Raw genomic sequence first — 21,288 nt, 5'->3', positions numbered from 1 at the left:
ACCCAGTTACGTTGTGACGTTTGGCATACCCAAAGCACTCCTACGGTATCCGGGAGTTACACGATCTCATGGTCTAAGGAAAAGATACTTTGACATTGGAAAACTCTAGCAAACGAACTATACGATCTTGTGCTATGTTTAGGATTGGGTCTTGTCCATCACATCATTCTCCTAATGATGTGATCTCGTTATCAATGACATCCAATGTCCATAGTCAGGAAACCATGACTATCTGTTGATCAACGAGCTAGTCAACTAGAGGCTTACTAGGGACATGTTGGTGTCTATTATTCACACATGTATTACGATTTCCGGATAACACAATTATAGCATGAATAAAAGACAATTATCATGAACAAGGAAATATAATAATAATGCTTTTATTATTGCCTCTAGGGCATATTTCCAACAGTCTCCCACTTGCACTAGAGTCAATAATCTAGTTACATTGTGATGAATCGAACACCCATGGAATTCTGGTGTTGATCATGTTTTGCTCTAGGGAGAGGTTTAGTCAACGGATCTGCTACATTCAGGTCCGTGTGCACTTTACAAATCTCTATGTCTCCATCTTGAACATTTTCACGAATGGAGTTGAAGCGACGCTTGATGTGCCTTGTCTTCTTGTGAAACCTGGGCTCCTTGGCAAGAGCAATAGCTCCAGTGTTGTCACAGAAGAGCTTGATCGGCCCCGACGCATTGGGTATGACTCCTAGGTCGGTGATGAACTCCTTCACCCATATTGCTTCATGTGCTGCCTCCGAGGCTGCCATGTACTCCGCTTCACATGTAGATCCCGCCACGACGCTCTGCTTGCAACTGCACCAGCTTACTGCCCCACCATTCAAAATATACACGTATCCGGTTTGTGACTTAGAGTCATCCAGATCTGTGTCGAAGCTGCGTCGACGTAACCCTTTACGACGAGCTCTTCGTCACCTCCATAAATGAGAAACATTTCCTTAGTCCCTTTTCAGGTACTTCAGGATATTCTTGACCGCTGTCCAGTGTTCCTTGCGGGATTACTTTGGTACCTTCCTACCAAACTTACGGCAAGGTTTACATCAGGTCTGGTACACAGCATGGCATACATAATAGACCCTATGGCCGAGGCATAGGGGACGACACTCATCTTTTCTCTATCTTCTGCCGTGGTCGGGCATTGAGCCGTGCTCAATTGCACACCTTGCAATATAGGCAAGAACCCCTTCTTTAGACTGATCCATATTGAACTTCTTCAATATCTTATCAAGGTACGTGCTTTGTGAAAGACCTATGAGGCGTCTCGATCTATCTCTATAGATTTGATGCCTAATATATAAGCAGCTTCTCCAAGGTCCTTCATTGAAAAACTCTTATTCAAGTAGGCCTTAATGCTGTCCAAGAAGCTCTATATCATTTCCCATCAAAAGTATGTCATCTACATATAATATGAGAAATGCTACAGAGCTCCCACTCACTTTCTTGTAAACACAGGCTTCTCCATAAGTCTGTGTAAACCCAAACGCTTTGATCATCTCATCAAAGCGAATGTTCCAACTCCGAGATGCTTGCACCAGCCCATAAATCGAGCGTTGGAGCTTGCACACCTTGTCAGCATTCTAGGATCGACAAAACCTTCCGGCCTGCATCATATACAATTCTTCCTTAAGGAAACCATTAAGGAATGTCGTTTTGAGTCCATTTGCCATATCTCATAATCATAGAATGCGGCAATTGCTAACATGATTCGGACGGACTTCAGCTTCGCTACCGGTGAGAAAGTCTCATCGTAGTCAACCCCTTGAACTTGTCGATAACCCTTAGCGACAAGCCGAGCTTTATAGATGGTCACATTCCATCCGCGTCTGTCTCTTCTTAAAGATCCATTTATTTTCTATGGCTCGCCGCTCAACGGGCAAGTCAGTCAAAGTCCATACTTCGTTTTCATACATGGATACTATCTCAGATTTCATGGCTTCCAGCCATTTGTCGGAATCTGGGCCCGCCATCGCTTCTTCATAGTTTGAAGGTTCACCGTTGTCTAACAACATGATTTCCAAGACAGGGTTGCCGTACCACTCTGGTGCGGAACGTGTCCTTGTGGACCTTCGAATTTCAGTAGGAGCTTGATCAGAAGTATCTTGATCATTATCATTAACTTCCTCTCTAGTCGGTGCAGGCACCTCAGGAACATTTTCTTGAGTTGCGCCATTTTCCGGTTCAAGAGGTAATACTTCATCAAGCTCTACTTTCCTCCCACTTACTTCTTTCGAGAGAAACTCTTTCTCTAGAAAGGACCCATTCTTGGCAACAAAGATCTTGCCTTCGGATCTGAGGTAGAATGTGTACCCAATAGTTTCTTTTGGGTATCCTATGAAGACGCATTTCTCTGACTTGGGTTCGAGCTTTTCAGGTTGAAGTTTCTTGACATAAGCATCGCATCCCCAAACTTTTAGAAACGACAGCTTAGGTTTCTTACCAAACCATAATTCATACGGTGTCGTCTCAACGGATTTCGACGGAGCCCTATTTAAAGTGAATGCGGCAGTCTCTAAAGCATAGCCCCAAAAGGATAGCGGTAAATCGGTAAGAGACATCATAGATCGCACCATATCCAATAGAGTGCGATTACGATGTTCGGACACACCGTTACGCTGAGGTGTTCCAGGCGGCGTGAGTTGTGAAACTATTCCACATTTTCTTAAGTGTGTGCCAAACTCGTGACTCAAGTATTCTCCTCCACGATCTGATCGTAGAAACTTGATCTTCCTGTCACGTTGATTTTCAACCTCACTCTGAAATTCCTTGAACTTTTCAAAGGTTTCAGACTTGTGTTTCATTAAGTAGATATACCCATACCTACTTAAATCATCAGTGAGGGTGAGAACATAACGATAGCCACCGCGAGCCTCAACACTCATTGGACCGCACACATCAGTATGTATGATTTCCAATAAGTCGGTTGCTCGCTCCATTGTTCCTGAGAACGGAGTCTTGGTCATTTTACCCATAAGGCATGGTTCGCACGTGTCAAATGATTCATAATCAAGAGACTCTAAAAGTCCATCAGCATGGAGCTTCTTCATGCGTTTGACACCTATGTGACCAAGGCGACAGTGCCACAAGTATGTGGGACTATCATTATCAACCTTACTTCTTTTGGTACTCACATTATGAACATGTGTAGCATCACGTTCGAGATTCATAAAGAATAAACCATTCACCATAGGAGCATGACCATAAAACATATCTCTCATAAAAATGGAACAACCATTATTCTCAGATTTAAAAGAGTAGCCATCTCGAATTAAACGAGATCCCAATACAATGTTCATGCTCAAAGCTGGCACTAAATAACAATTATTAAGGTTTAAAACTAATCCCGAAGGGAGATGCAGAGGCAGCGTGCCGACGGCGATCACATTGACCTTGGAACCATTCCCGACGCGCATCGTCACCTCTTCCTTTGCCAGTTTCCGCTTATTCCGCAGCCCCTGCTTTGAGTTACAAATGTGAGCAACTGCACCGGTATCAAATACCCAGGAGCTACTACGGGCACTAGTAAGGTACACATCAATTACATGTATATCATATATACCTTTTGTTTTGCCGGCCTTCTTATCCGCTAAGTACTTAGGGCAGTTCCGCTTCCAGTGACCGCTTCCCTTGCAATAAAAGCACTCAGTCTCGGGCTTGGGTCCATTCTTTGGCTTCTTCCTGGCAGCTTGCTTGCCGGGCGCGGCAACCTCCTTGCCGTCTTTCTTGAAGTTCTTTTTACCCTTGCCTTTCTTGAACTTAGTGGTTTTATTGACCATCAACACTTGATGTTCTTTCTTGACTTCTACCTCCGCTGATTTCAGCATTGAGAACAACTCAGGAATGGTCTTTTGCATCCCCTGCATGTTGAAGTTCATCACAAAGCTCTTGTAGCTTGGTGGAAGCGACTGGAGGATTCTGTCAATGACCGCATCATCCGGGACATTAACTCCCAGCTGAGACAAGCGGTTATGCAACCCAGACACAGTGAGTATGTGCTCACTGACAGAACTATTTTCCTCCATCTTACAGCTGAAGAACTTATCAGAGACTTCATATCTCTTGATCCGGGCATGAGCTTGAAAAACCATTTTCAGCTCTTCGAACATCTCATATGCTCCATGTCTCTCAAAACGCTTTTGGAGCCCCGGCTCTAAGCTGTAAAGCATGCCGCACTGAACGAGGGAGTAGTCATCAACACGTGTCTGCCAAGCGTTCATAACGTCTTGGTTCTGTGGGACGGGAGGATCACCTAGCGGTGCTTGTAGGACATAATCTTTCTTGGCAGCTATGAGGATGATCCTCAGGTTCCGGACCCAGTCCGTATAGTTGCTGCCATCATCTTTCAGCTTAGTTTTCTCTAGGAACGCGTTGAAGTTGAGGACTACGTTGGCCATTTGATCTACAAGACATATTGCAAAGATTTTAGACTAAGTTCATGATAATTAAGTTCATCTAATCAAATTATTAATGAACTCCCACTTAGATTAGACATCCCTCTAGTCATCTAAGTATTACATGATCCGAGTTAACTAGACTGTGTCCGATCATCACGTGAGACGGACTAGTCAACGTCGGTGAACATCTTCATGTTGATCGTATCTTCTATACGACTCATGCTCGACCTTTCGGTCTTCTGTGTTCCGAGGCCATGTCTGTACATGCTAGGCTCGTCAAGTCAACCTAAGTGTTTGCATGTGTAAATCTGTCTTACACCCGTTGTATGTGAACGTCTGAATAAAACACCCGATCATCACGTGGTGTTTTGAAACAGCGAACTGTCGCAACGGTGCACAGTTAGGGGGAACACTTCTTGAAATTATTTATGAGGGATCATCTTATTTACTACCGTCGTTCTAAGTAAACAAGATGCAAAACATGATAAACATCACATGCAATCAAATAATAAACGTGACATGATATGGCCAATATCACATAGCTCCTTTGATCTCCATCTTGGGGCTCCATGATCATCTTGTCACCGGCTTGACACCATGATCTCCATCATCATGATCTCCATCATCGTGTCTCCATGAAGTTGCTCGCCAACTATCACTTCTACTACTATGGCTCACGCGTTTAGCAATAAAGTAAAGTAATTTACATGGCGTTTCTCGATGACACGCAGGTCATATAAAAGAATAAAGACAACTCCTATGGCTCCTGCCGGTTGTCATACTCATCGACATGCAAGTCGTGATTCCTATTACAATAGCATGAACATCTCATACATCACATATAGATCATTCATCATTCATCACAACTTTGGCCATATCATATCACAAACCACTTGCTGCAAAAACAAGTTAGACGTCCTCTAATTGTTGTTGCATGTTTTACGTGGCTGAATTAGGGTTCTAGCAAGAACGTCTTCTTACCTACGTTAAAGCCACAACGTGATTTGTCAACTTCTATTTACCCTTCATAAGGACCCTGTTCATCGAATCCGCTCCAACTAAAGTAGGAGAGACAGACACCCGCCAGCCACCTTATGCAACTAGTGCATGTTAGTCGGTGGAACCGGTCTCACGTAAGCGTACGTGTAAGGTTGGTCTGGGCCGCTTCATCCCACAATACCGCTGAAGCAAGAAAAGACTAGTAACGGCAAGAAAGTTGACAAATCCACGCCCACAACTAATTGTGTTCTACTCACGCAAGAAGAACTACGCATAGACCTAGCTCATGATGCCACTGTTGGGGAACGTTGCAGAAAACAAAAAATTTCCTACTCGTTTCACCAAGATCATCTAGGAGTTCATCTAGCAACGAGTCATCTAATGCATCTACATACCTTTGTAGATGGCGCACGGAAGCGTTCAAAAGAACGGTGATGATGTAGTCGTACTCGACGTGATCCAAGTCACCGATGACCAGCGCCGAACGGACGGCACCTCCGCGTTCAACACACGTACGGGACGGGAGACGTCTCCTCCTTCTTGATCCAGCAAGGGGGGAGGAGAGGTTGATGAAGATCCAGCAGCACGACGGCGTGGTGGTGGATGCAGGGCGTCACAGAAGCAGGGCTTCGCCAAGACTACGAGGGAGAGACGTAACGGGGAGAGAGGGAGGCGCCAGGGGCTGGTCTGAAATCCCTCCTCTCCCCTCACTATATATAGGGGTGCCAAGGGGGGGGGGCGCCGGCCCTAGTAGATGAGATCTACTAGGGGGGCGGCGGCCAAGGGGAGGTTTCCCTCCCCCCCAAGGCACCTAGGGGTGCCTTCCACCACATGGACTCTTCCATGGTGGAAACCCTAGGCGCATGGGCCTATAGGGGCTGGCGCCCCAGCCCACTATGGGCTGGGTTCCCCCCTATTTCAGCCCATGGGGCCCTCCGGGATAGGTGGCCCCACCCGGTGGACCCCCGGGACCCTTCCGGTGGTCCCGGTACAATACCGATAACCCCGAAACTTGTCCCGATGCCCGAAACAGCACTTCCTATATATAATTCTTTACCTCCGGACCATTCCGGAACTCCTCGTGACGTCCGGGATCTCATCCGGGACTCCGAACAATATTCGGGTTTCTGCATATACATATCTTCACAACCCTAGCGTCACCGAACCTTAAGTGTGTAGACCCTACGGGTTCGGGAGACAAGCAGACATGACCGAGACGACTCTCCGGTCAATAACCAACAGCGGGATCTGGATACCCATGTTGGCTCCCACATGCTCCACGATGATTTCATCGGATGAACCACGATGTCGAGGATTCAATCAACCCCGTATGCAATTCCCTTTGTCAATCGATATGTTACTTGCCCGAGATTCGATCGTCGGTATCCCAATACCTCGTTCAATCTCGTTACCGGCAAGTCACTTTACTCGTACCGTAATGCATGATCCCGTGACCAGACACTTGGTCACTTTGAGCTCATTATGATGATGCATTACCGAGTGGGCCCAGCGATACCTCTCCGTCATACGGAGTGACAAATCCCAGTCTTGATCCATGTCAACCCAACAGACACTTTCGGAGACACCCGTAGTCTACCTTTATAGTCACCCAATTACGTTGTGACGTTTGGTATACCCAAATCACTCCTACGGTATCCGGGAGTTACACGATCTCATGGTCTAAGGAAAAGATACTTTGACATTGGAAAACTCTAGCAAACGAACTATACGATCTTGTGCTATGTTTAGGATTGGGTCTTGTCCATCACATCATTCTCCTAATGATGTGATCTCGTTATCAATGACATCCAATGTCCATAGTCAGGAAACCATGACTATCTGTTGATCAACGAGCTAGTCAACTAGAGGCTTACTAGGGACATGTTGGTGTCTTTCATTCACACATGTATTACGATTTCCGGATAACACAATTATAGCATGAATAAAGACAATTATCATGAACAAGGAAATATAATAATAAAGCTTTTATTATTGCCTCTAGGGCATATTTCCAACAGGGCCCTACCGGTCAGCGAGAGTCCAGAAGACGGCAAGAGCGCCACCAGTCGGACCCGAAGGGAGCCGGCCCTCGGGAGTCGGCCTGCCCCTCCCACGGGTCTCACATGCCATTAACCAGACGAGACGGGGAGTGGCTACAGTAATCGCCCGTCTGGTAGCAGGGCTGTAGCCACGACCCCATGACCAAGCCTGCATCATTAGAGGCACGGCTACAGTAATCGGCAGTCGGCAAGACCCGCAAGCGGCGGGTACGGCCTGTCGGCTCCGTACCAGACCAGTCGGCGAGGCCCACCAGCCGGCGGGCCCCAGCAGTCGGCATAGAGGCCGCAGGAGAAGAGACTGACGGCTGGGCCCTGCGCCCAGTCGGTTTACCATTGTACCCCTGGGGGTAAGCCTATATAAACCCCCCAGGGCACCCATGCAAGGGGTTCCGATCCATTAGAACTAGACCTGACCTTAGAGAAGGGGGAGAGCTGGCCTAGTCTCCTCCGGTCCACAGATACAGCTCGAGGAGCATCATTGTATTCACTTTTGCCTTAGTGATCATGCGGAGACCCTGCAGAGCAGAATTAGGGGTGTTATCTTCTAGGAGAGCCCCGAACCTGGGTAAAGTCCGCCGGCATTTGTGTCTACGCCTCATCCCGTTTCCAGGCACCGGCGACGTTCTACTCGCCCCCACCATGATAAGCCATTCATTGGCATATGTCGCACCCAACCCCCGACAGTAAGTAAAAAATGAAACCGTGGTAGTATGGTGGTACGCCGCTGGTCTGGTAAAGAAAGCAAAGGGGAGGAGATCAGGGCCCTAGCGGCTAGCGCTGAGCTGTGATGCAATGCAACCTAAAAAGAAGGCATTTTGGCGTAGAGCCCCTCCTTTTCCTCTAAATTATGATTAAGGTGTTAGTAGACACCGCCCACCAGGCTAGGCTTTATGTTCACGATCACAGGTCACATGCACATACATTTAGCAAGGACAACTTTGATGTTGTCGTATACGGTATGCAGAATCGCGATCGCAAGCCGGTCTAGAAAAATTGGGCCACGGTGATCACCTTTGACTATTCTCATTCAGTGTAGACAATCATCTCCTACATATATAAAACCTTTTGATCTTTGATGGATTATTAGGATGACTGCCTACTCGATAACTGAGACATGCATGCATCTATGCTAAGCTTGCAGCAAAAGTTCCGCCGTAATCTATATAGCATATTTAATTTCTAGGTCCATGCATGGCTGAAATCTCAATCGCCGGGTGAGCAACTGGTTCGTTGTCGCATGGTGAAAAACACATTTCATCTCAAGATGAGTACAAGGAAGACACAAACCCTGGAGCGAATCCAGGCAAGTACGTACGATCGACTCAGGCTTGCTAAACTATCAGATCCATAGATATTTGTCTTCGTTTACCAGGGGCACTATCATTTTTTTATATCGAAAAACAGGGGCGTTATCATTGCTAGCACCATCACGATCGACGTCTGTTTTCGTGTTTATTGGACGGCTTAACTTGATCAAGTCCATAACAATTATATAAGCTAGACTGGGTGTCGAGGCAGGCGTACATTACATATAGTAGTCATACAGAGGTACGTGGGATTCTCTCATCCATCCACTGGTTGAATGAACGGCACATACATGGCTGTGCAAGCTAGCAATGCATTAATCGGACGGCCAGACGTACGGCTTAATTAGACGGATGGATCGATAATACGCCAAGACTGGATTGTTCAGGGGCCGTAGCATCATGTGCATGCATGTGCACCGTTTCCCGTTATTGAGTACACCAACCACAACGGGCCAACCCGGCCGGCTCTCCGTTTCTCTCTCCCTCTCTCCCTCTCTCTCATGTGTCGTTCCCGCCAAGAGAAAACCTCTGCATATGTAGCCATGTTACGTGCACACCTAGAGTGCCCCCATGGCCTCATGGTCCCCTTCCCATCCACCTCACGGCTCGTCCATTACAGGATAAAAGAGGCCAGCTATCATGCCACGCCCACCGGCACGTGCAAACACGTTCTCAGACGGTTATGCCGATGAACGCTTTGCTTTTCGCGGTCTAATTTGACGCTCAGAGGGTTGCAGCTGGCTGGCTGGCGTGGCTACGTACGTACGGTTTTGATGGTAGCAGTACACAAACCTTGTCACGCAATCAATTTCTTGACCGTATGCTGTCTTGACGTACGGTAAAGTGGTGCACCTAGATAATTTGTGTGCTATATGATACACATTCATATGACTTGTGAAATAAATTCGGTAGATAAGTATTTTTCAACTACCATACGTGTGCAACACCGGTATAGATAGATGTGGTGGACTTTATCAAGATGACAAGATTTAAGAGCTTGATGTTAGAACTACTTCTGGACGATGTTCGAATTTTCATGTTAACTTCCAAGACATGGAAGATTAATCATATTATCTTATTTTGTAATTGGTCATGGTGCTTCCGACTTCCCTCAAACTATTTTCAATAATTTCCATCTAAATCCCATATGTTGCCCATATTTAGTTAAAGCGTTTACACCAAAATGTGGTCCAAACTCCTACTCCAAATTGGAATGGTTAGCATCAAATACTCTGGCGATGAATGTGACATGTGAGTGCAGTGTTTTTCCATTCTAATGTCACAATCGTCGTGCATATGAGGCTAGAGCGACCCAAAATACATCGGGAGACATGCGGTTCGGTTGTTGCTTTCTTCTTGGTGTAATTTTCTGCAACATTAGTTCTCCACCGCCACTATCTACCACCGATGTTACCTCGTTGATGTTTCATGAAACACTACTTCACATTTCAAGCCATCCATGTGAGCCCAAAAGCAGCACCGGGGAACTTCCTACCCCATGAACAATATGTAACTTCATGAGTTAGGAGAAAGTACTCGCGAGAAAGTGCATGAGGTTGTGTATAATGAAATAGGTTGATGATGAAGATGACTTGATGTCGTTTGATGGTAAGACCACACACACACATGTTGGATGTCACACTTTCTCTCTACAACAATCTTAGCTTTTTTGTTCAAATATTTTTGAAAAATAGCAATTCAGAGGGGTTGCTATTGCATGCGCTATTTAATCCCTAGGCTTTGCATATCTAACAAATTATATGTAATAGCAAAAATATTTACATGGTATTTTTGAGAATGTTGATATATTTCTAGGGTTCAATGAATCCTATCTTTACTTATGTGAAATTTGAAATGACATAACCTTGCGTTGAGGTTTTGAATCATTTGTCCCTTACAGAAATGATTCTATGGATTAAGCCTTCAAGAAGGAATTTTGTAGATCTCTTACCAAGACAGTTGAGGCATGTTCTTGTTGCCTAGTGCATATTATCTTGCCTTGCAACATTAATTCGATGAACAAGGTATGTGTGAGCACATTAAGATTGAAAAAGAATGTCTTAAGAAGCGCTCTATCTACCAAATATATTATTCATCAAAGGCATATGATTACACAAGGGGTATGCACCATCTGTGGAGTGGATGGCGAGAGCACTTTTCACATGATATGCCGATATCCTCGTGCTCAAGCTCTGTGGCAAGCAATGAGAGTACTTAGACATATGGGGTGAGAGCTTGTTGGTTTGTAGGAACATAGTGGATCCTTGACAAGTTTTCGCAAACAAAAGGTATGGTGTTTTTTATGCTTCTCTAATGGTGTGGCATGTGCATAATGAATTGACACTTCACAAGTTGACGTTGGGAATAGAAAGATCAAGGAGATATTTATGCAATTAGCTATCTCGACTTGCTACTACTTATAAAGAAATACTAAACTATTGACTTAGCAAAGGGTAAGTAGGTCGTTCAGTGTTCCCACAAAGAATGTCGTAGCTTAATTGTGTCTACAACAGAATGTCTGGTTCAGCAAACCTGCGAACCGTACGAAATGTTCTCGACCAACTTAAATGTGGAAAGATCGTTCGTGGAATCAGATTGGTACAGTAAGATTGGCAGGGTGTTATGGAACAGTTCAGGTGATATCATCTTTTTGTCCTATAGATCGATGTGTTCCTATGCAAGTGCATTACCTGTTGAATTTGAGGCTTGACGGGAGCTGGGATGAAAGCCTGCTAGGGTTTTATTGGTCAGGCTCATGCTTTGGTACAATCAATTGAGCAGAAGCGTTGGGAATATTTGGAGTGGAGATATGTGCTTTGTCCTACCATGCCGACGTCCTTAATGAAGATTGAGAGATTAAAGGTGCTAAAACTACAAGTTCTCGTGATAGGTAGTAGAATCGTGTTATGGCTTCTCATCACAGGTAGAACCATGGTTTGGTTCGTGTCTTGTCTCGATGAACCCTTATAAGAAATGAAATCTTTTCTGAAAAACAAAATCAATGAAATCTGTTTTAGAAAAAGTTATTGAATCCCTGTGAATTTTTTTGGTATCTTCCACTTTAACACATTACAAACCCGGATACACGCATGAGAGTGACGAAGTCACCACAGACACTTTCGTAGTTGACAGAAACGTCCCTTCATAGTAAACAAACATCAACAAAAGGTCCGAGTTAAATTCAGAAAAATGCAAGCACCAATATTAACTCTAGAACTTTTCCTGGTGGGCTAGTTCCTTCACAAGGAACCAAACCATTTAAACTAGACTCGCTTCGCAATTCGCATGAATTTGTAGTCAGAAGGTTCTGAACACACGCGAGACAAAGCGAAGGGCAGAACGGGCAAAACAAAATCCACGCCCATAAATTCCCCGGGTCCTTGGGCGGTCAGAAAGCTGTCAGACACGTGTGCAGGACAAGACGTGGCGTCCACGCGCGGGCCCCCTTCCGCCGCGCTACGCGACGCGCCACAGCTCACGCGCACTTTCACGCGCAAACCCCTCGTTAAAACGTTCGCTCCCAAATCGGCCCCTCCCCCTCCCCTATTTATCCCGAGCCCAGCTCTCCCTCCCTCCCCATCACCGTCGTCACGTCGACCACAGGGCCACGCTACGCCTACACGTACCGCGCGTAGCGTAGCTACTAGAGAGCTAGCTAGCTAGCACATTTCATTGATTGCCCTGCTGATCCGTTCGGCATGGAGGTCGCCAGGAGGAGGAGGTCGCTGTGCTCGAGCCGTCGCCGGAGGTCGGCGGCGGTGGGGCGGAAGGTGCGGGAGCTGCGGCGGCTGGTGCCCGGGGCGGCGGTCATGCCCACCGACCGGCTGCTCGTCCGCACGGCCGACTACATCGCGCAGCTCCGGGCCAGGGTGGAGCTCCTCAGGGCGCTCTCGGAGCTCTGCGAAGGCCATGGCCGTGGCGATTCCCCTAGCTAGCTGGCTGCCTCTGCTTGTGTGGTATGCCGTATATATACGTGCATATATCGCACGTATAAATGGGAGGTATATATTGAACGATTATGGGTTGATCAAGTAGCGTATAATTGAGTACCTAGGTGCGAATATACATACCAATCGTATGTGTTCTAGAAGTATATAGGAGTTTTGTTTTGTTTTTCTGTCCATTATTTCTTGTAATAATGTTTGCGGCCGATTCATATTCTTTGTGTATTCATGTACTTGTGATCGTCGATCAATCTTGCGGTGTTATGATAAAAATCATGAAAAATATAAGTTTTGTCGCACCTATATAATCCCTTTATAACATCCCTTTGTGGCAAAGAAAGAAATACACAGTACATAGGTATGCACAGTATGCATTGTTAACTGGATATAAGAGTTTATCTTGTTTTCGATCGATTTTCACCACTCTCAGATCCTGTCCCATATGTCTCATCTTTGATCTCAAAACAAATCTCAGACGGCTGATGAGCAGTAGACAGTAGTACTTTAATAATATTCAAGCACTGCCGTGTTCTTCATGGCGCCAAGCTCCTCGTGAGCCGATTCTTGCCTTGGTTGTTGCGCCATTGCTAGCTGTTCCATATGCTGTCTATCCGTTTTAGGCTTGTAAAGCGCATACGTGTAATGGAGTGGCATGCACAGTATCGGCATGCATGATGAGGTATGAGCTGGAAGTTGGCTGGATCCAACACGAGGTGACTAGTCTGCTTAAATTAGTTGGCCGTAGTTACTACTCCTAATAAGAAGGGCGTGCTGATGATTAAGCTTTGCGTCGACAGTGGTCAATGGATATCATTGTTAATTGAATGGAAACCATTGCTACTGTTTGGCTTGCTCCCTACAGATAATCTAACCAACAAAGAAGACAAAAGCTTTGATGGAACATGATGCTTTAGGGTCCGTATTTGTTTGTTTGGTTCAAAGTAATAGAGTAAAGGAAAAATGGAAGAAAAAAAGAACTTTGATCCAATCCACTAGGTCGGGCATGTAAACCGGGTCCGTTTAAGCCCACTTATGATCCAAAAGTTCAATGAAGTTTTTTTTCAGTGAAAATGAAATATCGAGCTAGCTAAACCTGGCTAAACGGAATTTGCGGGCATCATTTATTTGTCATTTACTCCCTCCGTTCCAAATTACTCTTCGTGATTTTAGTTCAAATTACGAGTAATTTGAAACGAAGAGTACATGCCTACACTCGGACCTCTTTTAAAAGCTCATGCGCAAGAAGCACGAGACATGAGCATTTAGTGGTGTAATAACATTCTATTATACTTTTTTCACGTGGTCCGACTTCAATTTGACTTTGTTTAGTAGCATTTCTCTGTTTTTGTGTTCATGTGAACCAAACGAGCAAGTTTATGGAATTCCACCTGCATTCCTATCATTCTCTTATGGACAGCGATATTTGGCAACAGTGTGCCCGATAGAAAATTTACCTTACCTGTCGATCACCCGCCAGCTAACCAGGCCAATCACCCCGCCAGCTAACTAGGCCGACCACCCCGCCAGCTAACCAGGCCGATCGCTGTACAAGGCCCAACAGAAAATGCCATCCCCCCATGACACACTTTTCAGATCGCAACTTTCCCCCACCCCCCTTACCTTTCACGCAAGTATACCCTCTCTCACCCTCCCCACCAGCCACCCGCCCCTCCCCCCTACACAGCTGCTCAAAATCAACACCAAAGACCTACCCCTCCTCCAGATCTGGATCAAACAAGAGCAGATCATCAGGGGAGCGGTGGAAATTACCAGGGATACGGCGAAGAAATCACCAGGCAACATCACCTCACCCTGGTAAGAATCAAAGACTCATCCAAAAATCTCCAAAAAATTCTGCTTAATACAAAGACTTACCCCACCCCCACCAGACCCCCTCCCAATCTGTGCAAAAATTACCATCCTTTCACCACTAGAAAACAGAATAAGCAGACTTCTCTCATAATTTTGCCTATTGCAGTGAGTTACCAATCAACTAAGTGCAAAATTACCAGCCCCCCGTAGTTTTTGTTACCAACTTCATGCAACAAAACAGAGTACCCAAAAAAATACCCCATTCCCCTGCTACACTAAACATAGATTTTGTGTTCTACCATGGAAAAATAAAGACAAAATAAAGGAGAGAGGAACCTTTATTGACCACAAAAATCATTCTCTCATACAATGAAAGATGCATTGCAAAAAAGGTTCATTTTTCAGTCTACAAGAATGTTATACTGCATGAAGTAATCAAGCTATCAATCTGTACATAGTAAAAGTTATCATCCACTTTAGCTAAGTACTAACATTGGATAAAGAAAAGTGCTGCGTTTTAATGGAGATGCTCATGTTGTACTGTAAATTGTCCTGTTTAGTGTTCTTCCCAATCACCCCTGCGATTCTTGCCTTCAAACACCTATGTAAAGAGTAAAACAAAACAATGAGTTTCAAAAAAAAGAGTGAACACGTGTAAATGTGTACTAACGTGCAAACGTGAAAACAAATCAAGCAGGAGTAGATAAATGGATGCTAGCAGAGGATATAATGCAGAGGATGGAGGAGGGGGTAGAATGCATGAAGAAGGCGATGCAGCGCGCACACCAATCAGCAATTCAGCATACCCAAACATCATGGGGACAGGTAAAATTACCAACATTACTGTTTACATATCATCATGGAATGAAAAACCCAGTCTTATACTTTACTATTGAAGTGGGTTTGAAACTTACCAGCATTGGTGCACACATATTACCAGATCCAGAAAATGCAAATTACCAGGGTTTTTTAGGCATAAAGAATAGTTTACTATTGAAGTGGGTTTGAAACTTATCAGCATTGGTGCACACATATTACCAGGTCCAGAAAATGCAAATTACCAGGGTTTTTTAGGCATAAAGAATAGTTTACTATTGAAGTGGGTTTGAAACTTACCAGCATTGGTGCACACATATTACCATGTCCATAGGATGCAAATTACCAGGGTTTTTTAGGCAGAAAAGAATGCTTTACTATTGAAGTTGGTTTGTAAATTACCAGCATTGGTGCACTCATAATACCAGGTTCAGAGTATGCAAATTACCAGGGTTGTTTAGGCATGAAAAAGAAACATACATTCACTGAATCTTCAGAAAACTACCATGATGGAAAACTATTATTTATCATGTAATATTCCACTAATCTACCAGGCCAAATGTAGGTGCTCGGGCAATCAACGCAAACAACAGCTTGCCCAGTGGTGGAACAAGTGCACATAGTGCTGGAACAAATGCAAGCACAGGAGCTGGGAGCCTTGGAGAGCAGACAATAAGTGAACCAGCAACTCCAGAATCTGCTGGGATCGATGCTGATATGGAAGGCAGCAACATGGAGGCATATTCCACACCTAAGCCACCTTTGCAAGGGACAAAATTTGACACCATGGAGAGCGCACGTGACCACTACAGCACCTACGCGCGCAGAACTGGCTTTGCAATTAGGCAGCAATTCAAGAAAGAGAGGGTTGATGGAACTATAAGCAGGGTGCTACTAGTTTGTACAAAATATGGCAAACGACGCAAGGACAGGGATGAGCTGCAAGATGTGGAAAACCCAGACAGCATTGTCAAGAAGAGGAAAAAAAGAAAGTTGTTAGGACTGAATGTGAAGCGCACATGTACCTATCCCACGATGATGCATGGTGGACTGTTGACCGTTTCGAGGACACCCACAATCACCCCCTGATCAAAAAGCCTTCCCTAACAAAATTCTTATCATCACATCGGTACATTCTGAAGGAGGAGCAGGACTTCTTGAGGGTTCTGCACGGATGCAACGTTGAGACTGCGAGGCAGATGCAGCTGATGTCATGGTTCTACGGGAGCGCTAAAGACGTACCCTACATGACACAAGACATTGCTAATCAACGAGCTAAGTTCCGCTTAGAGCACCGCCACAAGGACGTTCGGAGCACAATTGCATACTTCCAAGAGATGAGGGCCAAAGATTCATATTTCTATTGGAGAATCAAACTTGATGATGAGGACAGGGTTGAGAACTTGTTCTGGATAGATGGCGCATCACGTAGGGCATATGCAAAGTATAATGACTATTTGTCGTTTGACACGACATACATGAGAAACATGTACAAGATGCCGTGTGCACCATTCATTGGAATTAATAACCATGGTCAATCCATCCAGTTTGGGTGTGGCTTCGTTCGAAACGAACTAAAGGAAAACTTTGTGTGGCTGTTTAACACATTCCTCCATGCAATGGGTGGTGTTGCCCCTAAAAACATCATCACAGACCAGGACTTTGCAATGAGGAGTGCGATCGACGAGGTCTTCTTGAACATAATACACAGAAATTGGCGCTGGCATATAATGAAGAAGGCGCAGGAGAAACTTGGAAAACTTATGGCTGATGATAAACCACTAAACAGAGCGTTCAAAGACTGTGTCGACAACAGCTTGACTGGTACGTACCTAATCTGTTGACCTATTTTAATTACCATGCAGCAAACTTGAGAAGCCATATAAATATATGTGATGCACAAGTTACCATGTGTGGGTCTACACAAGTTACCATGATGTAGTTGGCTATATTACCAGGGGGCAGTCACATATGTTGATACCAACTTGTGGTTTAGGAAAGTTACCAGATCTAAAAAAACTGTTCAATAAAGTTACCATCTAACAATTAAGAAAAGTTACCAGCATACTTGTACTTTAATTACCAATGATTGTGTATGATGTTGTAATTGTCTAATGTTTTGTGTATCACAAAGGAAGAGTTTGAAAACAAATGGTGGGCAATGATGGATGAACATGGCCAGATCGACAACGAACATTTTCAATGGTTGTGGGAAAATAGGAAATGTTGGGCCCCAGTGTACTACATGAAGCATTTCTTTCCATTCTTGCAGACAACTGCAAGGAGCGAGGGATTCAATGCTGTGCTCAAGAAGTACGTGAACCCCAACAACTCATTGATTGAATTCGCAACTCAATACACTGCAATCCAGGAGAAAGTAATGGTGGCTGTGGCGAAAGAGCAAGTGGACACAATTTACAAAGAGGCAGACATGTATTCGTTGAACCCAATCGAGTTACATATGCGAGAGATATACACACAAAATCTGTTCTCCAAGTTCCAGGTAGAGATGAAGCTAAAGACTACTTACGGATGCGATACTTTGCAAGATGGAACCTTCAAGATGTGGTCGCTCCGAGGCATACTACCAACGTATGGGGATAGGGACTACTATGTGCAGGCGAACAAGGATGAAGGGGTATACTCATGCACTTGCTGCAAGTTTGATCGTGATGGGCTATTATGCGCACGCATACTACGAGTAATGGAACAGATTAGAGTCTACGAGATACCAAGGAGGTATATCCTGGATAGGTGGACATGGGATCCAGAAGAGGATCTTGTTCAGCCTGATTACCAACAGCCAACAGTTAAGAAGGGTATGACAGAGGAAGGAAAAAATATCATGAGATATACATCTATTCTGAATGATTTCAAGGAACAAGCAAAAGACGCTTGCACTACTGATGAAGGGATGGCATTGGCAAGGAAACATGTTAATGCTTTCAGAGACAACATGGATGCACTAAAAAAGAGGCAGCTAAAGAAAGCAAGAAAGGAAAAAGATGAGGGAAAAGAAGCACAAATGTTTTCTTCACCACCAGGGACTAGTGCCACTGAAGGTGTCCCAGTAGCGCATCAAGGAAGCATTCCTGTCACGCATGTGTCTGGCAATATTTTCCAGTTCCAGGGCTCACATGCCGAGGGATCCCAATCATCAAACACAAGAGTGATACTAGACCCACCAAAGTTTACTACGAAAGGGCGTCCAAGAGAGAAAAGATTCCAGCACCCATTTGACATTGCAAAGCCAAAAAAATAGAGGAAGTGTAGAGTTTGCGGGTCGACAGAACATGATAAACGCAAATGTAGCTCACCCATCCCGCACTGAGAAATGCAAGTTAGATGGGCATTGAAATGCAAGTTAGAGATTTTACTTATCAATTTTACCCATTTTATTGTGTAAAACGGTGTCGAGACACCATTTAATGAAAAGTTATCAGCACCGAAACATGTAAGTTATCGTCTAGAATGTAATGGGGATTTTCAGAAATGAGAATGAGATTAGTTATCGTTCTTTGTTTGTGAGCAAAATGTTATGACACAATGAAAAAAAAGTTATCAGCACCTGTTATAGTATGTTATCAGCATTGACTATCATAATTATCAGCAAAAAATGTATAAAAAAAGATAGTAATCAGCCCAGAAAAAAAATGTATAAAACTATCATCGTTCTTAAACATAAAACTTATATTGGTGCAAATTTCTCACATCAATTACTCCTTATTGAACAAGTGATAGCGCCATTGCGTGCATTTGTTAAGAGGATGGTCCATCCACATGCTTGTCAATATCTTCCTCAGCACCGGGATCTGCTCCTTAGTTATTGTCGGGATATTTTTACCATCCCAGAACTCCAAGATCTTGAACGCGAAGAAACCGCAATCAGTGCTGTAAGGAAAAAATAAAAAATGTGTTAAAAAGCAAAATAAGATAAGCAAAAAGCTGAACAAACTTTTAAAATGCTACACTACTAAGTTACTGGGTATTTAGTTGAAAAAAAATGATGGAGTACTAGCCAAAAAAACTAACCCATTGTCCTGTTTGAACACATCGATGTACACAAGATCATAGTCTTGGATCTGCTTACTCGAGTCCTTGTACGCAATCAACCAGGCTTTTTTAATGCCATTCATAAGGTTCGTCGCATGTGTGATGAGCGAAGGGCTATCTTGTGGACGAAGAGAATCAAGAACTTCAAATCGTTTTGCCTTGAGATTAAGGCACAAGACATACCAATGCCGTCCTTTGGTAGAGGTCCCAACTTTTGCAGTGTTGGAAACAGTAGCTGTTAAAAAAATGTGAACACATGAACACAAGAAGTTATCAATGCATTTACAGTTAAAAAGGCAAAGTTATCAGGACACTGACAACATATGTTACCAGTAGGCATACATGGAAGTTACCACAGAAAGGAAAAATGTGAACACATGAACACAAGAAGTTATCAATGCATTTACAGTTAAAAAGGCAAAGTTATCAGGACACTGACAACATATGTTACCAGTAGGCATAGATGAAAGTTACCACAGAAAAGTAACATAACTAGGTACCAGCTAAAATTCTTTAATGGTACAATGTCTGACAAAACCAAAATAAGAGCCTGATAAAATTGCCTGTTAGACCAACTAAAAAACAGCTTGTACGATTTAAAAGAAGAAAAGTATGTAGTTTACGTAAAAAATTGTACCAGATTTTGGTGACTAAGTATGTAGTTTGCATCACGACGGAAATGTTTGATTAGGAACTTGCTCGTCATATCATGTATGAGAAGATATACTGACAACAACCATGGAAAAATGATCTTCCCTGGAGGTACAGAATCAGAAAGAGTTCAGATGTGGAGCTCTGCAATATTATTCGAAACTTGACCACCTTCTATCACACTATTAGCGAGCTCCTCCAATGTGACCCACCGCCCATCGATGTCAATAACCCTAATACTGAAAAGCAAACAAAGAAAAAAAATAGTATATAAGCAAATGTTTTGCCGGTGAGGGGTTAAAATACTAGAGAAAAGGAAAACAGTAAATGTCATTACTGTTTTATCTTGGAGTCAACTGAATCAGTGGTGTGCTTGATAACTTCTGCGTAAATAACCTCTTCGAGTGCAGATGCCGTGAGGCCACAATATGGAGGCAAAAGGAACTGCGATGGGTGGCTTACCCTAACTTTCCGAATGTAAGATTTAGGAGTCACACTGGCTGAATGATTACCATAGGGAGGTTGAATAACTGTTGTAGCAAATTCAGGGCTGGTGGGGTGGTCTAGAAGAAAAGTGAGGGGAGTTATCAGAGTTGGGAATGGTGGAAAGAAATATTATGGGAAACAAAAAGAAAAGAAGTTATCAGAGTTTAGAACAGTAAATTATCAACATGGAGATAATGATGTTATCAAGGTTGGTAGTAGGAAAGAGTTTGTTAAATAAAATCTTCCTATCAGTACCTTTTACAGAACCGTAATTTGCTTTTGCTCTAACAGTGGCACATTCGACTTCTTCAACCCACATAATTACATCGTCGTCTTGAACATCCGCATCATAAACTCGAAATCGACGCTCTTCAAAAAGTTGCGATCAGGTTAGTTTGTGACCTGACAAAAGGAATGTCAAATATGTGGAAAAACAGCTAAAGAATAAAGTGATAGATAGTACAGAATGATGATAGAATTACTGTAGAGAGAAAAAGGGAAGGAAATGAGGGGGGTCAGGATAGTTAAAGAGGCAACATAAAATGTATTAGAATGGTTTGTCTGTGCATGCAGGGAAAGGAAGGGGAGGGGTGTATTTACAGCATCAATAAAGGAAACAAAAATGGTTGGAGTTATCAGCATGGTGATAGCAGAAGTTATCAGGGTATGATCACAAAAGTTACCATCTTAGTAACTAGTTAGCAAAAAAAATGAGAACATGTAGGTATCTACTTAGAACAAAAAA

At 43.9% G+C, this 21,288-nt stretch overlaps 1 protein-coding gene across 1 annotated transcript; it reads left to right on the top strand.

Moving 5' to 3' along the window:
• Positions 1 to 12,341: 12,341 nt before the first annotated feature.
• Positions 12,342 to 12,958, top strand: LOC125556063 (transcription factor bHLH150-like). The gene has a single exon (XM_048718865.1). It carries the CDS (start codon positions 12,480 to 12,482, stop codon positions 12,714 to 12,716), a length of 237 nt encoding a protein of 78 aa, XP_048574822.1. The 5' UTR covers positions 12,342 to 12,479; the 3' UTR covers positions 12,717 to 12,958.
• Positions 12,959 to 21,288: the final 8,330 nt, after the last annotated feature.

The sequence above is a fragment of the Triticum urartu genome, chromosome 5 (assembly GCF_003073215.2).
Source record: "Triticum urartu cultivar G1812 chromosome 5, Tu2.1, whole genome shotgun sequence".
In the NCBI taxonomy this organism is placed as follows: domain Eukaryota; kingdom Viridiplantae; phylum Streptophyta; class Magnoliopsida; order Poales; family Poaceae; genus Triticum; species Triticum urartu.
Note: the sequence above shows the minus strand (reverse complement) of the source record. Positions and strands in the feature narration are given on the sequence as shown.

Bases quoted from the DNA above. Each gene is read 5' to 3' on its own strand.
- LOC125556063 (XM_048718865.1), top strand. From the start codon at position 12,480: ATGGAGGTCGCCAGGAGGAGGAGGTCGCTGTGCTCGAGCCGTCGCCGG.